The sequence below is a fragment of the Syngnathus floridae genome, chromosome 12, assembly GCF_059516105.1.
Source record: "Syngnathus floridae isolate MCC-2025c chromosome 12, RoL_Sflo_1.0, whole genome shotgun sequence".
NCBI lineage: Eukaryota > Metazoa > Chordata > Actinopteri > Syngnathiformes > Syngnathidae > Syngnathus > Syngnathus floridae.
Genome location: NC_142424.1, coordinates 14,031,808 through 14,052,273, shown reverse-complemented (window position 1 = coordinate 14,052,273; position 20,466 = coordinate 14,031,808). Strand labels below are relative to the sequence as shown.

Genomic DNA, 20,466 nt, shown 5'->3' with positions numbered 1-20,466 from the left:
GGGGGGGGGGGGGGGGGGGGTTGTGCGTGTTGGCTTCACTTGAGTTCAATTTGGTATTTTGGTCAAAAGCGCATGTGGTGAAATTCCACAAAGTAGGATGGGCAAACACATTTCTTTAAACTATGAGTGTCAATTGGGCTCTCGAAATGGCAGGGAAAAGATGCACAGCAAAACGAAAATACGTAGATGAACACAGGACGTTTTAATCAGAGTGGGAAAGTTTCTATTTTTTGTTGAACGTGATGGCAAACCATTCTGCCTGATATGTCAGACCTCAGCGCATTTCAAAGATTCAAATCTTCAGCGCCATGCACTTCAGCTCACTCCATGCTAACATTGATCAGGCGTCGAACCCGCATCATCATGCTTAAGAGGTGGCCATGCTAACCAGTGCGCCATTATGTCAACGCATAATAACTAAGTCTACTGGTCAAAACAGCGGTTACTATATGACGTCGCTACGTCGTGGTCACGTGACGCAGACAAGACGTCAATGGACGTGGGCAGAGTTAACTTGTTTAAAAGGGAGTAGGCAGAAGAAATATTTAATTTATTTAAATCTATTTTGAGTGCACACCATTATGCCAATGCATAACAACTGTAAATCTACTAAACAAAACAGCGGTTGCTATATGACATCTGCCACGTCGTGGTCACGTGACATACGTGACGTCGATGGGCGTAACTTTCGCCGGAATTCAAATCCGCGGGGAGAGTTAACTTGTTTAAAAGAGAGTGGGCAGAAGAATTATTTAATTTATTTAAATCTATTTGGTGTGTGCGCCATTATGTCAATGCATAACAACTGTAAGTCTACTAAACAAAACAGCGGTTGCTATATGACGTCTGCCACGTCGTGGTCACGTGACGCGGACGTGACGTCGACGCCTACTTTACATCCCACCGATCACAGGACCCCTCGGCTGCATAACCGTGCCCCCTTCCCAACCAATCGGATTTGCTATACGCGAAAACGACGCCAATGGAAAGAGCTTCCGCCCAAATTTAAATCCGTGGGCGTGGCTCGCAGCAGGAAGTAGGAAAATGGCGGCGATGTTGACAAAGACACAGCGGATGGTAACATACGACTAACAAGAGAAATATTTTTATTTTCTGCTTGCAACTGGACCGTCCAGAGCGTACACGGTAAGTACAACTCATCGTTTTTAAAAAGAAGTACTTTTGTTGCCCTGAAAAGCGAGTGAGCGTGGCGTTTGTGGGGGACGTCGAATTTCGACGATTCTTTCTGGTCAACGGTTGTAAATGATTGTGTTGATTAAAAAAGAAAACTTGATGTAACTCTACTTTTAACTGCCGTTTCAGATAGATTTGGAATTGCATCACATCCAATTTTGCCTAGAGCGTACACGGTAAGTAACACTCGTTGTGTTTAAGGAGATTTACCTTTGTAATAGCAGAAGTGTAGCCGCGTTGCGTTGTACGTGTGAATGTTGGTCCGGGCGAAATGTTAATGTTTAATTTCATTCCTTTAGGTTCCACGGTGTTTGTTGGCTGCAAGTTTTCCACTGCAAGAAGAGGCTCATATCATTGACCAGGAGCGAGCTACAATGGTGAGTAGCCATAACATTTATGTTAAACACTTCCTATTTCATGTCTAACAGTACTTGATTTAACAAATAACCATAAATAAATACAGTGTGGGCACTGAAGTTAACATATGTGATTATACTGCCTAATCTGTCACCGAGTAGATTGTTGCAAAGTAATATAAGATCCAAAGTTGTAATTCAGAATAGTTTTCAAAAGAAGGCCATTAGAATTATATACAAGTCTGATTACCCTGAACAAGCTATTAATTAAATCACAAATTCTTCAATTCAAAGATTTGGTAGATTATCAGACAAATAATGTCTAACAGTAATTGATTTAACACATCACGATAAGTAGATTGAGTGTGGGCACTCTCAAGTTAACATATGTGATTATACTGCCTAATCTGTTACAGAGTATGTTGTTGCCAAGTAATGTAGAATAGATCCAAAGTAGTAATCCAGAATAGTTTTGAAGAGGCCATTAGAATGATAAACAAATCTGATTACCTTGAACATAATAACAAGCTAAGTGTTTAATATGTCCTATGAAGTCAAAATTGGGCACCATCATGTGGTGAAATTTGGAATTGCATCACATCCAATTTTGCCTGGGAACAAACAGATTACATAAATCTTAGTTTTGAATAAGCCACTCCTTCTCAAACAAGTAAACTCTGCCCATTTTGCGCAGTAGATGTTCTGTTAATATCTAGTATTTATACAAAGTCATAATTTAAATTGCTTTCAACCTTCATTCATCGGTTCAACCAACATTACTCGCTCTTATTACCAACTTGTATTGATTTAACTAAGCGTTTAATACTTCCTATCAGGTCTCAAATCGAGATTTGGCAAAATACAATTTCAGCAAATCCAATTTTGCCAGGGAACAAAAATAGATTAAATAAACTAAATAAGTCCTCTTCCCATTAAATAAATCAGAAAAGTCTGTCTTGTAACCAGTCCTCTTCAAACAAGTAAAGTCTGCCCATTTTGTGCCGTAGATTTTGTGTCTATGCCTAGTATTTAAACAAAATCATAATTTAAACGACTTCTTTCCTTCATTCACTTTGGAAATTTGGAATTGCAGCAAATCGAATTTTGGCAGGGAACAAAAATAGATCAATTAAACTAAATAAGTCTTCTTCCCATTAAATAAATTAAAAAAGTCTGTCTTGTAACCAGTCCTTTTCAAACAAGTAAAGTCTGCCCATTTTGTGCCGTCGATTTTGTGTTAATGCCTAGTATTTATACAAAATCATAATTTAAAGGACTTCATTCCTTCATTCACTTTGGAAATTTGGAATTGCAGCACATCAAATTTTGCCTGGGAAGAAAAGTAGATTAAATAAATTTAATAAGTCTTACTACTTCCCATTAAATAAATTAAATACGTCTTACTTGTTCCCACTCCTTTTCAAAACAGTAGTTTAAAACGAGGGCCCTTCACTCAATCTTTAACCTCAACCCCGCACGTTGTGTTGTATCTGTGAATGTTGGTTGTGGCCAAATGATAGTTTTCTTTCATTCGTTTAGGTTCCAAGAAAACTTGATGTAACTCTACTTTTAACTGCCGTTTCAGATAAGCGGGTATTACGTCGCAGTCAAATGCCGCGGATATGACGTAATTGCCCGAACCTCCGCCAAAATTCAAATCTGTTGGCGCGATGGCCGTGAGCCACTGAGCAGCGACGATTATCAACAGAAATATCTTTATTTTCTGCTTGCAACTGGACCGTCTAGAGCGTACACGGTAAGTAACACTCATTGTGTTTAAGGAGATTTACGTTTGTAATAGCAGAAGTGTAGCCGCGTTGCGTTGTACGTGTGAAAATTGGTCGAGGCGAAATGTTAATGTTTAATTTCATTCCTTTAGGTTCCACGGTGTTTGTTGGCTGCAAGTTTTCCACTGCAAGAAGAGGCTCGTATCATTGACCAGGAGCGAGCTACAATGGTGAGTAGCCATAACATTTATGTTAAACACTTCCTATTTCATGTCTAACAGTACTTGATTTAACAAATAACCATAAATAAATACAGTGTGGGCACTGAAGTTAACATATGTGATTATACTGCCTAATCTGTCACGGAGTAGATTGTTGCAAAGTAATATAAGATCCAAAGTTGTAATTCAGAATAGTTTTCAAAAGAAGGCCATTAGAATTATATACAAGTCTGATTACCCTGAACAAGCTATTAATTAAATCACAAATTCTTCAATTCAAAGATTTGGTAGATTATCAGACAAATAATGTCTAACAGTAATTGATTTAACACATCACGATAAGTAGATTGAGTGTGGGCACTCTCAAGTTAACATATGTGATTATACTGCCTAATCTGTTACAGAGTATGTTGTTGCCAAGTAATGTAGAATAGATCCAAAGTAGTAATCCAGAATAGTTTTGAAGAGGCCATTAGAATGATAAACAAATCTGATTACCTTGAACATAATAACAAGCTAAGTGTTTAATATGTCCTATGAAGTCAAAATTGGGCACCATCATGTGGTGAAATTTGGAATTGCATCACATCCAATTTTGCCTGGGAACAAACAGATTACATAAATCTTAGTTTTGAATAAGCCACTCCTTCTCAAACAAGTAAACTCTGCCCATTTTGCGCAGTAGATGTTCTGTTAATATCTAGTATTTATACAAAGTCATAATTTAAATTGCTTTCAACCTTCATTCATCGGTTCAACCAACATTACTCGCTCTTATTACCAACTTGTATTGATTTAACTAAGCGTTTAATACTTCCTATCAGGTCTCAAATCGAGATTTGGCAAAATACAATTTCAGCAAATCCAATTTTGCCAGGGAACAAAAATAGATTAAATAAACTAAATAAGTCCTCTTCCCATTAAATAAATCAGAAAAGTCTGTCTTGTAACCAGTCCTCTTCAAACAAGTAAAGTCTGCCCATTTTGTGCCGTAGATTTTGTGTCTATGCCTAGTATTTAAACAAAATCATAATTTAAACGACTTCTTTCCTTCATTCACTTTGGAAATTTGGAATTGCAGCAAATCGAATTTTGGCAGGGAACAAAAATAGATCAATTAAACTAAATAAGTCTTCTTCCCATTAAATAAATTAAAAAAGTCTGTCTTGTAACCAGTCCTTTTCAAACAAGTAAAGTCTGCCCATTTTGTGCCGTCGATTTTGTGTTAATGCCTAGTATTTATACAAAATCATAATTTAAAGGACTTCATTCCTTCATTCACTTTGGAAATTTGGAATTGCAGCACATCAAATTTTGCCTGGGAAGAAAAGTAGATTAAATAAATTTAATAAGTCTTACTACTTCCCATTAAATAAATTAAATACGTCTTACTTGTTCCCACTCCTTTTCAAAACAGTAGTTTAAAACGAGGGCCCTTCACTCAATCTTTAACCTCAACCCCGCACGTTGTGTTGTATCTGTGAATGTTGGTTGTGGCCAAATGATAGTTTTCTTTCATTCGTTTAGGTTCCAAGAAAACTTGATGTAACTCTACTTTTAACTGCCGTTTCAGATAAGCGGGTATTACGTCGCAGTCAAATGCCGCGGATATGACGTAATTGCCCGAACCTCCGCCAAAATTCAAATCTGTTGGCGCGATGGCCGTGAGCCACTGAGCAGCGACGATTATCAACAGAAATATCTTTATTTTCTGCTTGCAACTGGACCGTCTAGAGCGTACACGGTAAGTAACACTCATTGTGTTTAAGGAGATTTACGTTTGTAATAGCAGAAGTGTAGCCGCGTTGCGTTGTACGTGTGAAAATTGGTCGAGGCGAAATGTTAATGTTTAATTTCATTCCTTTAGGTTCCACGGTGTTTGTTGGCTGCAAGTTTTCCACTGCAAGAAGAGGCTCGTATCATTGACCAGGAGCGAGCTACAATGGTGAGTAGCCATAACATTTATGTTAAACACTTCCTATTTCATGTCTAACAGTACTTGATTTAACAAATAACCATAAATAAATACAGTGTGGGCACTGAAGTTAACATATGTGATTATACTGCCTAATCTGTCACGGAGTAGATTGTTGCAAAGTAATATAAGATCCAAAGTTGTAATTCAGAATAGTTTTCAAAAGAAGGCCATTAGAATTATATACAAGTCTGATTACCCTGAACAAGCTATTAATTAAATCACAAATTCTTCAATTCAAAGATTTGGTAGATTATCAGACAAATAATGTCTAACAGTAATTGATTTAACACATCACGATAAGTAGATTGAGTGTGGGCACTCTCAAGTTAACATATGTGATTATACTGCCTAATCTGTTACAGAGTATGTTGTTGCCAAGTAATGTAGAATAGATCCAAAGTAGTAATCCAGAATAGTTTTGAAGAGGCCATTAGAATGATAAACAAATCTGATTACCTTGAACATAATAACAAGCTAAGTGTTTAATATGTCCTATGAAGTCAAAATTGGGCACCATCATGTGGTGAAATTTGGAATTGCATCACATCCAATTTTGCCTGGGAACAAACAGATTACATAAATCTTAGTTTTGAATAAGCCACTCCTTCTCAAACAAGTAAACTCTGCCCATTTCGCGCAGTAGATGTTCTGTTAATATCTAGTATTTATACAAAGTCATAATTTAAATTGCTTTCAACCTTCATTCATCGGTTCAACCAACATTACTCGCTCTTATTACCAACTTGTATTGATTTAACTAAGCGTTTAATACTTCCTATCAGGTCTCAAATCGAGATTTGGCAAAATACAATTTCAGCAAATCCAATTTTGCCAGGGAACAAAAATAGATTAAATAAACTAAATAAGTCTTCTTCCCATTAAATAAATCAGAAAAGTCTGTCTTGTAACCAGTCCTCTTCAAACAAGTAAAGTCTGCCCATTTTGTGCCGTAGATTTTGTGTCTATGCCTAGTATTTAAACAAAATCATAATTTAAACGACTTCTTTCCTTCATTCACTTTGGAAATTTGGAATTGCAGCAAATCGAATTTTGGCAGGGAACAAAAATAGATCAATTAAACTAAATAAGTCTTCTTCCCATTAAATAAATTAAAAAAGTCTGTCTTGTAACCAGTCCTTTTCAAACAAGTAAAGTCTGCCCATTTTGTGCCGTCGATTTTGTGTTAATGCCTAGTATTTATACAAAATCATAATTTAAAGGACTTCATTCCTTCATTCACTTTGGAAATTTGGAATTGCAGCACATCAAATTTTGCCTGGGAAGAAAAGTAGATTAAATAAATTTAATAAGTCTTACTACTTCCCATTAAATAAATTAAATACGTCTTACTTGTTCCCACTCCTTTTCAAAACAGTAGTTTAAAACGAGGGCCCTTCACTCAATCTTTAACCCCAACCCCGCACGTTGTGTTGTATCTGTGAATGTTGGTTGTGGCCAAATGATAGTTTTCTTTCATTCGTTTAGGTTCCAAGAAAACTTGATGTAACTCTACTTTTAACTGCCGTTTCAGATAAGCGGGTATTACGTCGCAGTCATGTGCCGTGGATATGACGTAATTGCCCGAACCTCCGCCAAAATTCAAATCTGTTGGCGCGATGGCCGTGAGCCACTGAGCAGCGACGATTATCAACAGAAATATCTTTATTTTCTGCTTGCAACTGGACCGTCTAGAGCGTACACGGTAAGTAACACTCATTGTGTTTAAGGAGATTTACGTTTGTAATAGCAGAAGTGTAGCCGCGTTGCGTTGTACGTGTGAAAATTGGTCGAGGCGAAATGTTAATGTTTAATTTCATTCCTTTAGGTTCCACGGTGTTTGTTGGCTGCAAGTTTTCCACTGCAAGAAGAGGCTCGTATCATTGACCAGGAGCGAGCTACAATGGTGAGTAGCCATAACATTTATGTTAAACACTTCCTATTTCATGTCTAACAGTACTTGATTTAACAAATAACCATAAATAAATACAGTGTGGGCACTGAAGTTAACATATGTGATTATACTGCCTAATCTGTCACGGAGTAGATTGTTGCAAAGTAATATAAGATCCAAAGTTGTAATTCAGAATAGTTTTCAAAAGAAGGCCATTAGAATTATATACAAGTCTGATTACCCTTAACATAACAACAAGCTATTAATTAAATCACAAATTCTTCAATTCAAAGATTTGGTAGATTATCAGACAAATAATGTCTAACAGTAATTGATTTAACACATCACGATAAGTAGATTGAGTGTGGGCACTCTCAAGTTAACAGATATGATTATACTGCCTAATCTGTTACAGAGTATGTTGTTGCCAAGTAATGTAGAATAGATCCAAAGTAGTAATCCAGAATAGTTTTGAAGAGGCCATTAGAATAATAAACAAATCTGATTACCTTGAACATAATAACAAGCTAAGTGTTTAATATGTCCTATGAAGTCAAAATTGGGCACCATCATGTGGTGAAATTTGGAATTGCATCACATCCAATTTTGCCTGGGAACAAACAGATTAAATAAATCTTAGTTTTGAATAAGCCACTCCTTCTCAAACAAGTAAACTCTGCCCATTTCGCGCAGTAGATGTTCTGTTAATATCTAGTATTTATACAAAGTCATAATTTAAATTGCTTTCAACCTTCATTCATCGGTTCAACCAACATTACTCGCTCTTATTACCAACTTGTATTGATTTAACTAAGCGTTTAATACTTCCTATCAGGTCTCAAGGCAAGATTTGGCAAAATACAATTTCAGCAAATCCAATTTTGCCAGGGAACAAAAATAGATTAAATAAACTAAATAAGTCTTCTTCCCATTAAATAAATCAGAAAAGTCTGTCTTGTAACCAGTCCTCTTCAAACAAGTAAAGTCTGCCCATTTTGTGCCGTAGATTTTGTGTCTATGCCTAGTATTTAAACAAAATCATAATTTAAACGACTTCTTTCCTTCATTCACTTTGGAAATTTGGAATTGCAGCAAATCGAATTTTGCCAGGGAACAAAAATAGATCAATTAAACTAAATAAGTCTTCTTCCCATTAAATAAATTAAAAAAGTCTGTCTTGTAACCAGTCCTTTTCAAACAAGTAAAGTCTGCCCATTTTGTGCCGTCGATTTTGTGTTAATACCTAGTATTTATACAAAATCATAATTTAAAGGACTTCATTCCTTCATTCACTTTGGAAATTTGGAATTGCAGCACATCAAATTTTGCCTGGGAAGAAAAGTAGATTAAATAAATTTAATAAGTCTTACTACTTCCCATTAAATAAATTAAATACGTCTTACTTGTTCCCACTCCTTTTCAAAAAAGTAGTTTAAAACGAGGTCCCTTCACTCAACCTTTAACCCTATTTATTCACCTTCTAGGCTAAGTGTTAAAGGCTAAGTGTTAAAGGCTAAGTGTTAAAGGCTAAGTGTTAGAGGCTAAGTGCCAGAGGCTAGGCGCCAGAGGCGAGTTTTTGTGGGCTGAAGTTTTAGTGGGGTTAGTGTGAATACAATCCAAAAGAATACAACAGAATACAATACAATAGAATATAATACATAGATTAAATTCAATAGCTCTTACTACTTCCCATTAAATAAATTAAATACGTCTTACTTGTTCCCAATCCTTTTCAAAAAAGTAGTTTAAAACGAGGGCCCTTCACTCAACCTTTAACCTCAACCCCGCACGTCACATTGTGTTGTATCTGTGAATGTTGGTTGTGGCCAAATGATAGTTTTCTTTCATTCGTTTAGGTTCCACGGTGTTTGTTGGCTATGTTTTCCACTGTCAGAAGGATGAAAATACAAAGTACAACGCTTGGACGTGGGCGAAGACGTCACCGGTGAGTCCTTCCTTCCTATTTATTTACCTTCTAGATGCTAGAGGCTAAGTGTTAGAGGCTAAGTGTTAGAGGCTAAGTGTTAAACACAATACGAACAACACAACGATACTGCACTGAACAACACGATACCGCACTGAGAAACACGATACCGGACTGAACAACACGATACCGCACTGAACAACACCATGCCGCACTGAACACCATGCCGCACTGAACACCATGCCACACTGAACAACACCATCCCGCACTGAACAACACCATGCCGCACTAAACAACACCATGCCGCACTGAACAACACCATGCCTCACTGAACGACACCATGCCGCACTGAAAGACACCATGCCGCACTGAACGACACCATGCCGCACTGAAAGACACCATCCCGCACTGAACACCATGCCGCACTGAACAACACCATGCCGCACTGAACAACACCATGCCGCACTGAACAACACCATGCCGCACTGAACAACATTATGCCGCACTGAACAACACCATGCCGCACTGAACAACACCATCCCGCACTGAACAACACCATGCCGCATTGAACAACACCATGCCGCACTGAACAACACCATCCTGCACTGAACAACACCATCCCGCACTGAACAACACCATCCCGCACTGAACAACATTATGGCGCACTGAACAACATTATGCCGCACTGAACAACACCATGCCGCACTGAACAACACCATGCCGCACTGAACAACACCATGCCGCACTGAACAACATTATGCCGCACTGAACAACATTATGCCGCACTGAACAACACCATGCCGCACTGAACAACACCATGCCGCACTGAACAACACCATGCCGCACTGAACAACACGACGTCGCACTGAACAACACGACGCCGCACAGAACAACACGACGCCGCACAGAATAACACAATACCGCACAGAACAACACAATACCGCACAAACAGTTTTAGATAATATTACGTCGCAGTCATGTGACGCGGACATGACGTCAATAGGCGGAACTCACGGCAAAATTATAATCCGTGGGCGTGGCTTGCAACAGGAAGTAGGAAAGCGGCAATTCTGGCAAACAAGACACAGCGGTTAGTAACACGATGACTAACAAGGCAAATATTTTTGTTTTCAGCTTGCAACTTGACCGTCTAGAGCGTACAAGGTAATTACAACTGTTTTTTTTTAGCCCTGAAAAGCGAGGGAGTGTGGCGTTTGGGAGGAATGTCGAACTCGGCGTCTGCTTCCAGCCACAGACGCCAAATTTCGACGATTATTTCGACTGGTCAACGGTTGTAAATTATTGCGTTGACTAAAAACTTTATTTAACTCTACTCTTAACTTTGCCGTTTCAGATATGCGGGTATTACACCGCGGAAATGACGTCAATAGGCTGAACTCTCGCCAAAATTCAAATCTGTGGGCGCAATGGCCTTGAGCGAGACACCGGATACAAACACGACGATTATCAACAGAAATATCTTTATTTTCTGCTTGCAAGTGGACCGTCTAGAGCGTACACGGTAAGTACAACTCATTGTGTTTAAAAAGATTTACGTTTGTGTAGTTTGCGTTGCGTTGTATCTGTGAATGTTGGTTGAGGCTAAATGTTAATGTTTAATTTCATTCCTTTAGGTTCCACGGTGTTTGTTGGCTGTATGTTTTCCACTGCAAGAAGAGGCTCGTATCATTGACCAGCAGGAGCTACAATGGTGAGTACCCCTTTCGTCTTCCATTTATGTTAAACACTTCCTATTTCATGTCTAACAGTACTCGATTTAACAAATAACCATAAATAAATACAGTGTGGGCAGTCACGTTAACATATGTGATTATCCTGCCTAATATGTTTATCACAAATATGTCACTAATCACTAATATGTTTATTTGTTTATCACAACACCTTTGGACCTTCAGCAATCGATTATTTCCCTTCATCTACATAGAGACAGAACGATGGTGTCTTAAACATCTCATTCATTTCACCAAATAACTTCACGCAGGTGGATAACGGCCGTCTCGGTCACGCTATGTTGCGTGATGCAGTTTTGAAGAACCAAATGCATTTATTCAATGAATAAGTCAAGCTAGTTCTATGTTTATGATGTTGTAAGTTACGGTACCGATTGAAGTTGAGTTCGAAGCCAGTGGAAAACAGCGCTGCGTTTGTGCTCTCCAGGTACAAATGTTGTGATCTCTGACTGACGACCGGGCGAGACTCGAGTAAGAGATGTCCAAACGAGCTCCGGCAGGGCGGGCCAAGGCGGAGCGAACGGACGCCCTTCAGGCCGCCAATGACGAGCTGAGAACCAAACTGATGGACGTCCAGTTAGGACTTCAGCAGGAGAAGAACAAGGTGAAAGCCTCAACAGACAGACACTGCCTGCCTCCCTGCCTGCCTCCCTGCCTGCCTCCCTGCCTGCCTCCCTCCCTCCCAGTTTTCCCGATGTAGATTAGACATGCGTGTGCCATGACTGTGTCAGCTTACATCAACAAATGCACCGAGGACGTCAGCACCACTAAGAATATCATCACCCGGGGCAACCAACGACCCTGGATGACTGAGGAGGTACGTCAAACGCTACGAGCGCGGAACTCTGCCTTCAAGTCTGGCGACAAGGAGACACTGAGGACAGCGAGAGCCAACTTGAACCGTGCCATCAGGATAGCGAAGCGAGACCGCAGTCGAAAATTTCAGGATCGTTTCCACGACGTCAAAAACATCAGGAGTATGTGGCAAGGCATACGGGCGATTACAGACTACAACTCACCCTCCCCCCCCCCGGTGGGTGTAGTTGATGCTGACTTTCTAAATGGTCTAAATAACTTCTTTGGGAGGTTCGAGGCACTAAACGGCACTCCAGCAGTTAAAACTGTCCCCCATCAGGAAGAGGAGGTACTCTGCCTTGACTCCGCCGATGTGTTGAAGACCCTGAGGAGAGTCAACCCCTTTAAGGCCCCTGGCCCCGACAACATTCCTGGGCGTGTGTTCAGGGAATGTGCAAGTCATCTGGCTGGGGTCATCACAGACATTTTTAACACCTCGCTGGGCCAAGCCACAGTGCCGGCGTGCTTTAAGACTGCCTCCATCATTCCGGTGCCGAAGAAACCTCAAATCACCTCATTTAATGATTACCGGCCTGTTGCACTGACTCCGGTTATGATGAAGTGCTTCGAAAGGCTGCTTAAAGGTCACATCGTTTCCAGACTCCCCCTATTATTTGACCCGTTCCAGTTTGCCGACCGGCAAAACCGCTCCACTCAGGACGCCATCTCCTCCGTTCTTCACCTGAGCCTGGCTCACCTGGAGGAGAAGAACACCCATGTGCGGAGGCTGTTCCTGGACTTCAGCTCAGCGTTTAACACCATCATCCCACAGCATCTGGTAGGAAAATTGGAACACCTGGGCTTCAACACCCCCCTTCGCAACTGGCTGCTAGACTTCCTCACCAACAGACCTCAGTCAGTCCGGGTCGGACAGAACACCTCTGATGTCATCACCCTCAGCACAGGCTCCCTTCAGGGCTGCGTCCTGAGCCCCCTGCTGTGCACCCTGATGACACACGACTGCGTCCTCAGGTTCACCACCAATCACATCGTGAAGTCAGCAGACGACACAACGGTGGTGGGGCTCATCAGAGACAACAACGACCTGGACTACAGAGAGGAGGTGGAGCAGCTGGTGGGCTGGTGCAGAGAAAACAGCCTGATCCTGAATGAGGAGAAGATGAAGGAGATCATCGTCGACTTCAGGAAAAAACAGCCTCACCACGCTCCACTGATCATCAACAGCTCAGCTGTGGAGGTGGTCAGCACCACCAAATTCCTGGGGGTCCACATCACAGAAGACCTCACCTGGACTATGAACACTACGGCACTGGTCAAGAGGGCACAGAAGCGCTTGTACTTCCTGCGGAGGATGAGGAGAGCCCACCTGCCCCCACCCATCATGAGGACGTTCTACAGGAGCACCATAGAGAGCATTCTGACAAGCTGTCTCTCTGTGTGGTGTGGAGGCTGCACCGCCTCCGATTGGAAGAACGTGAGGAGAGTGGTGAGGACAGCAGAGAGGATCATAGGGGCTCCTCTTCCCTCCATTCAGGACATTTCATCTCAGCGCTGCATGTCCCGTGCCCGTAACATCATCAATGACCCATCACACCCCCACCATGGACTGTTCTCCCTGCTGCCCTCTGGGAAGAGGTTTGCAGCATCCGCTGCAGGTCCACCAGGTTCTGCAACAGCTTTTTCCCTGCTGTCATCAGACTGTTGAACACTAGAACTGTTGAGCTCTAAACTGAACTCTGCATCACACATTCACAGAACTGTACTTTATGACACTACGGACCTCTATCTTGCACTATCTCGCACTACCAACTTTACTGAACTTGTATAAACCCTTTAAATAGAAGTTTAATACATGGTTTAGCATTCCTCTGCACACTCTTGAATACTGTTTTGCCTACTTGCACTATTGCATAATTATCACTGCTGCACTTTATACTTATTTTTTATATATATATATATATATATATATATATATATATAGTATATGTATATATATATATATTTTCATAGGATATGTTACTTCTATTCAACTGCAATATCACTACTTTGTTGTAAGACGTATGCAACGGAATTTCGTTTTGTATGCACCATGTGCAGACAAGATGACAATAAAGTTTGTCTAAGTCTAAGTCTAAGTCATGTCAGGTCAGCTGTCTGGAGAGAGAGAGAAGTCAGGACCTGCGGGCGGAGCACCACCGTGCCACCGCCGCCATGACGGAACTCAAAAGCAAACTCCATGAGGAGAAGCAGAAAGAGTTAGCCATTACCAGGGAGACATTACTGCGGCAGCATGAAATGGAGCTGATGAGAGTGATCAAAATCAAAGATGGAGAGATCCAGCGACTGAATGCCTTGGTCCTCAGCCTGAGGGACGGCTCCATGGACAAGGTGATCCGCTCTATCCGTGTCTGACTATCCGCACGCCACGTCGGGCTTCGATGCGGCCGCTACCGTATTGTGTAGCTTGTCCCCAGTAAGCGTCGCGGCGCTCCGTTGCGGTCTCAACGGCCCGGTGTGGCGCAATGTCTGCTCAGGTGAGGAGGGGGGGCGCTTTGCTGGCGGAGGTGGAGGAGACGCGGCGGTGTCGGGAGACCGAGCGGTGTCGCCTCCACCAGGAGCGCGGAAGAAGCCCTGGCAGCGGCCCAGCAGGCCTGGCAGTCCCGAGCGGCCGAGCTCCGATCGGCTCATCACCAGCATCGGGAGGAGCTGAGCCGAACCAAGAGAGACTGCGAGAGGGAGATCCGCCGACTGGTAGGACTGATCAGATGCGCGGTGCGTGGCTATGTTCCCAATTTCGTTGTATACCTGCAGTGCAATGACACCTAAGGCATTCTATTCTATTCTATTTCACAAGAAGAAAATGTCCGGTTGCTCGCTTCGCTTTTGTCACAGCAAAGGTGTTCTAGTCGATTCAAGAAAAAAATTGGCCGGTTGCTCTCTTTGTTTTTGTCACAATTCTGGCAAATGAGTTTGCCCGCCTGCCTGAGCGCTCCCCGTTTGTACATCCAGACGGATGAGATCAAGCTGAAAGACAGAGCGGTTAGTGTTTTGGATGAAGCCCTGGGGCCGGCCACGTCCACCGCCTTCAGCTGCAGACTCAGGCTGCCGAGCAGCAGATCGCTGCCCTGAGGGATTCCCAAAGGGCGGGCCTAAACTACCCTGGAAGTGGGGTCAACGCCGCTACTAGCAATCCTCTTCATTGCGTAAGCCACCTCATCACACACTTGCAGTACGCATGACTTAGTTCGTTGCTGGAGGAAGGTAGCACAAAAACAGTTTTGAACTTTGAACGAGTGCTTGTGTGTGTGTGTTGCGGGGCGTTTTCAGTCTCAGGAGGATCGGGACACGCGACGGTTTCATCTGAAAATCGCTGAGGTCAGCGCAGTCATCAGGAAACTGGAGGATCGAAACGCCCTGCTTTCTGAAGAGCGCAATGAACTGGTAATTTATTGACGGCACGCTTGAAGGTTTGCGCTACGTTTGATGCGCGCCATCCAGCGAGGCACCCATTGCGCTTGCTTATTAGTTGAGCGGCGCGGCGAGTCGGTTGCCTGGTAGATGTCTTTTATTGGGAGCCAAAGCCACGATTCCGTTCAAACCGATGCAAAAGGAATGGATACGTTCTGGCCCGCGTGTTGTGCGTCTTTCACATCCCGCACTTCATGCTTGCAGCTAAAGCGACTGAGAGAAACAGAAAGCCAGTTTCTGCCACTCCTGTACAAAAACAAACGCCTGAGCAGGAAGAATGAAGAACTCTCGCTGGTGCTGTGTCGCCTTGAAAACAAAGTGCGCTTTGTCACCCAGGAGAACGAGGAGATGGCAAGCTTGGTAAGTCGACGCGGACAACGGCGGCGTGCCAACAGAGTCCACTGCATTTGTGTTCCACAGAGAAGGCCTAGTTCGCTCAATGACCTGGACCGCGGTTGCGGCCAGCAGGACGGTGAAATGGAGTTCCTTCAAGTTGTGGAGCAGCGGCACATCATCGACGACTTGTCCAAGGTCTTCAGGCAGGCGACTCGGTGCACGTACGGCAGCGCCGCGCTCGCTCGCTGTCGCCAGGAAACCTTTTCCGTCCAAAGCTTGGCCGGCGGCCGCCATCCAAAAAATTGGCCCCTTAAATTCCGACCTTTCAAGCAGGAGCATTGTGCGCACGCGTTTGAACACGCTTTAGACTTGTTTTGCCGTTTTCAGCAGCTCAAAGCTCCCGTTTTGTCAGCGCCTTTGCCACTCGCTGTGCGCTGAAAACGACGGACTTGCCCGGCTGCTCAGCCCGTCAACCATGAGCCGCGAGCGCGACGTCATTGTCCGTAGGCAGCTAGTGGCAAAATGCACCCTGTTAGAGTTGCGCTCGCTCCAACTTATTTTGCAAGAACCACACGGGAGACAAGTAAGTTCTTTTGGACACCTGCAGGTGGAGAGTCCATCCGTTGTACGAATGAAGTCTGACTCTCGGCTCCTGCACGAGCATTTTAATTAAGAGAAACAGGGTGGGTGTAAGAGTGGATTGAATAGAGGAAGCCCTTGACCTCTAGTCAAAACATAGCAAGGGGTGTTTTACGACTTTGTGTAGGAAGGGATAAGCGATAGGGATAAATAAGGGATAAATAATATTATTTATTACAGGTCGCAGTCAAAGTCAAAGCAACACAATGATACGATAAAGATAATCTGGAAAACCCTGACACACCCTGTAGTTGTCACTTTTGGAAAAGACGAGCGTCCCTCCAATCATCGCCGGTGACGTGTTTTTCAGGCTCTGGAGACAGGAGCTCATGTCAGAAATGTCATTGTGAGTCGCGTTTGTTTCTGCGCCGGAGCCGTTCGTTCCCTTTGCATCCAAAGAATCTCAAAGGCGGATTATTTGTGTCGACAGGAGAGAGATTTGCTGCTACGATACCGACGTCGAGAATCTCTGAGGAGGAACAAAGCGTGAGGTCCTGCAAGGTGAGTCTGTTTGTTTGCGGCTGCTTGGTGTTGCGCAAGATGAAATGGCCTTTTTCTCGCTATCGTTCCTCTCGTCGATTCATCGTGAGGAGTCGCTTCAGTTTGTTCAGAGAGATGTTTGCTTCCGCGCCCGCAGGTCATCGAAACATTTTACGGCTACGACGAAGACGTGTTGGTGGACTCGGACGGATCGTCCTTGTCTTTTCACACCGACAGAACCCCCGACACGGAACCCGAAGAGGTAGCCCGCCATTTCTGCCAGCGTATTGGCACCAAACATTCCTCTTCAGCCTGGAATCGGACTCGTCTTTGCGTCGCGGGTGCTTTGTCGCCGGTCTGACTGATTCTGGTACTAGTGCTGTGTTGCATTGGTGTGTGCATGAAGAGGCGGAGCTTCGCTACCGCCAGCTGACGCAAGAATATCAAGCGCTGCAACGAGCCTACGCTCTGCTAGCCCAGACCAGCGAAGGGGACTACGACGCCGAGAAGGAGATCAAGGTGGCGCCCCTTCCCGCAACCCCCGGCCGGGTCGCAGCCTCCCCGTTCACACCCAGCCTCGGGTGTTCTCTGGTCTGAAAGGAGGAGGAGGAGCCTCCCTCCTCCTCCTTTCAGACCAGAGAAAAGCTGATGGTAGAAATGGGTCACTATCAAAGCAGAGTAGCAGATCTGGAGTCAGCGCTGAAGCAACAAGGACAGGTAAGCTCATCAATGAGCACACCTTTTTCTCAGGCAAAATAGCTACATTCTTCAGTCACTCATCCGTCTGGCATTACTGGACCAACCCCCCCCCCCCCCCCCCGAACGTGGCTGGGAAAATGCGGAGAAAAGCAAATGTCATTTTCCAGTCAACCAAAGAATTTGTGGATGAAAATGACACAACATTCCAAAGCTGTCCACGCGTTTGTCTCTTCTAGAATGTCAAGTGGGTGGAGGAGAAGCAGCTGCTGCGTCAGAGCAATCAGCAGTTGGCCGAAAAGGTGACGGAAAGAAAGGCGCTGGGCGGAGTCGCTTGGCGTCACACCTGTCGGGAAGCCCCGCAGATGAGGTCTGACTGTCTTTTCAGGTCAGGCGGATGGAGGCGGAAGAAGCGCGTCTGAAAGAGCACATCCAGGATATCCGAGACCAAAACGAACTGCTTGAGTTCCGCATCCTGGAGCTGGAGGTGGGAAGACTCGCACAAGCGTGTTGAGGCCAGAGATGTGACGGACGGACGGACGGACGGACGGACGGATGCATGCCTCTGCCTTTCAGGAGAGGGAGTGGCGCTCCCCCGTCTTGAAGTTTCTGCAAGTCCGTTTCCCAGACGGCCTCAGCCCTTTGCAGATCTACTGCGAGGCCGAGGGCGTGAGCGTACGTAAGGCGTCCCTCGCAACCCTAACCTTAACCCGAGGTCCCAGAACACCTTACATTGCTCCTTGCGCCTTTCCCCCGGACATCGTCATCAGTGATCTGATGAAGAAGCTGGACATCCTGGGCTATAACGCCGTAAGTGTATGTCGAACTCCTTATGTTCGCACTCCACGAGACTCGGCGGCTCAAATGTGACTTTTGGAAGGCTTTGCGCTGAAAGAAGCTTGTTGACGCTGTGCCTTTGGGCTCTTGCAGAATCTCACCAACGAGGAGCAGGTGGTCGTGATTCACGCCAGGACCCTTCTCACCCTAGCCGAGAAGGTAACGCGCACGTCCACGCACGCTCTCGCATTCTGCTTATGTGACAGCAGCCTTTCCTCAGTGGTTAGAATACATCAAAGTGACCAAGTCAGCACTTCAACAGAAGATGTTGGACATTGAAAGTGAGAAGGTAGACAGACACGCGACATCAGCCAAGGGGAACTCCGGCAATGTGCCCCAACAATTCTGACCTTGAGCTGTGCTAGGATATGTTCTGCAAGCAGAAGGGCTACCTGGATGAAGAGTTGGACTTCAGGAAGTGTTCCATGGACCAGGCTCATAAGGTAAGCCGCCCTCAAATCTCCCGCCGGACCACTGATGGACGAGGATTGCGGCCCAGAGGATCCTGGAGCTGGAGGCCATGTTGTACGAGGCGCTACCGCAGCGGGACTGCCCCGCCACGGACGGCGAAAAAGCCAGCCACGCTGGCGTGAATGACGTGCTGACGGCGGATCAGAGAGAAGAGCTTAGGAGCGCCGTGGACCAATGGAAGCGAGCCCTGATGTGCGAGTTGAGGGAGCGCGACGCTTGCATCCTCCAAGAGAGAATGGATCTGCTGCACAGCGCGCAACAGGTAAGGGCCCAAAGCCAGCCCGGCACTTACTTGCACGCTTACTGGCTTTTGAATGCCACTTTCCATTTGTCCGTCCTAGAGGAACAAAGAGCTGAAAGAATTCATCGAAGCTCAGAAGAGACAAATCAAACAATTGGAGGAGAAGTTTCTGTTTCTCTTTCTATTCTTCTCCTTGGCCTTCATTCTGTGGCCCTAACACTAGCTGGTGAGTGAGCTCCAGCGGCACCGCACTCGACACCTCCGATACACTGCCAGCCGGTCTCAGACGTTGGCAGACGCTCCGATGCCAACGTATACCCCCCGCCACGGTGACAGAGGCACCGCGTCACACCGGCGCTCATCCAATCAGAAGGCAGGAAAAGCAAATTCACATGCAGGGCACTTTTGAACCAGAAGAGAGCGCCACAAAAAACGGTTGTTGCCCCAAACGCGCACTAAAAAGGGTCAGAATAACAAGAGTCCCACTGGCCAGCCGGGGCCACCCGTCCAGCTGTTTCTTCAGGGGGGAAAAAAATTGGAGTCACCGGTGAGTACATTTTGCATTTAGCTCTGCTTTTCTGCTTCTGTCTTCAAGTGTGTGGCATCCTGCGATCAAAGATTCAGCCAACCCCAAAGCGGTTGACCTCAACGTCCCACCACCATGCCTACCAGAGCAGGTGACGTGATGCTTTGGACATCCTTCCGTCTCAGATGCCCAAAAGTACTCTTTGCCACATCTGCGGCAATACGGTGTCTTTTCAAAGGTGCAAATAAATCCAGCGTGGGCGGAACACGCACGTCTTCGGTTTTTCCCGCTTTGTTTGTGTGACAGCTGTTGTGAAAATTTTATACAAATAAAGTTGTATAGTACAGGTTTGGCCAAGCCGCAACTCCCGAACCGCATGCGGCTCTTTTATGTTCATATCAACATTTGTGTGTGTGTGGGGGGGGGGAGGGGGGGGGGGTTGTGCGTGTTGGCTTCACTTGAGTTCAATTTGGTATTTTGGTCAAAAGCGCATGTGGTGAAATTCCACAAAGTAGGATGGGCAAACACATTTCTTTAAACTATGAGTGTCAATTGGGCTCTCGAAATGGCAGGGAAAAGATGCACAGCAAAACGAAAATACGTAGATGAACACAGGACGTTTTAATCAGAGTGGGAAAGTTTCTATTTTTTGTTGAACGTGATGGCAAACCATTCTGCCTGATATGTCAGACCTCAGCGCATTTCAAAGATTCAAATCTTCAGCGCCATGCACTTCAGCTCACTCCATGCTAACATTGATCAGGCGTCGAACCCGCAACATCATGCTTAAGAGGTGGCCATGCTAACCAGTGCGCCATTATGTCAACGCATAATAACTGTAAGTCTACTGATCAAAACAGCGGTTACTATATGACGTCGCTACGTCGTGGTCACGTGACGCAGACAAGACGTCA

At 44.5% G+C, this 20,466-nt stretch overlaps 2 protein-coding genes across 6 annotated transcripts in view; both read left to right on the top strand.

Moving 5' to 3' along the window:
* Positions 1-37: 37 nt before the first annotated feature.
* LOC148390119 (janus kinase and microtubule-interacting protein 3-like) lies at positions 38-19,900 on the top strand. 5 transcript variants are annotated; one of them, XM_088392562.1, is made up of 30 exons: positions 38-1,146; positions 1,328-1,370; positions 1,494-1,571; positions 3,136-3,306; positions 3,430-3,507; positions 5,072-5,242; positions 5,366-5,443; positions 7,008-7,178; positions 7,302-7,379; positions 9,224-9,312; positions 10,426-10,455; positions 10,646-10,813; positions 10,926-11,002; positions 11,470-11,646; positions 14,004-14,246; positions 14,393-14,609; positions 14,868-15,061; positions 15,186-15,299; positions 15,531-16,647; positions 16,732-16,802; positions 16,939-17,043; positions 17,188-17,498; positions 17,717-17,779; positions 17,866-17,964; positions 18,054-18,293; positions 18,408-18,473; positions 18,535-18,603; positions 18,680-18,757; positions 18,814-19,047; positions 19,127-19,900. In XM_088392562.1, the coding sequence occupies exons 22-30, from the start codon at positions 17,430-17,432 to the stop codon at positions 19,241-19,243; spliced, it is 1,035 nt and encodes a 344-aa protein (XP_088248688.1). In that variant the 5' UTR covers positions 38-1,146; positions 1,328-1,370; positions 1,494-1,571; positions 3,136-3,306; positions 3,430-3,507; positions 5,072-5,242; positions 5,366-5,443; positions 7,008-7,178; positions 7,302-7,379; positions 9,224-9,312; positions 10,426-10,455; positions 10,646-10,813; positions 10,926-11,002; positions 11,470-11,646; positions 14,004-14,246; positions 14,393-14,609; positions 14,868-15,061; positions 15,186-15,299; positions 15,531-16,647; positions 16,732-16,802; positions 16,939-17,043; positions 17,188-17,429; the 3' UTR covers positions 19,244-19,900. The 5 variants fall into 5 exon arrangements, with proteins under 5 accessions (XP_088248688.1, XP_088248689.1, XP_088248690.1 ...); XM_088392563.1 differs by having other exon boundaries at positions 17,159-17,498; XM_088392564.1 differs by having other exon boundaries at positions 16,939-17,498; positions 18,054-18,287.
* Positions 11,761-20,466, top strand: part of LOC148390115 (uncharacterized) — a 99,051-nt gene continuing 90,345 nt past the window's right edge. Inside the window, exon 1 of the mRNA XM_088392604.1 lies at positions 11,761-13,019. Coding sequence (XP_088248730.1) covers positions 11,761-13,019 — 1,259 coding nt within the window. The remainder of the gene's footprint in view (positions 13,020-20,466) is intronic.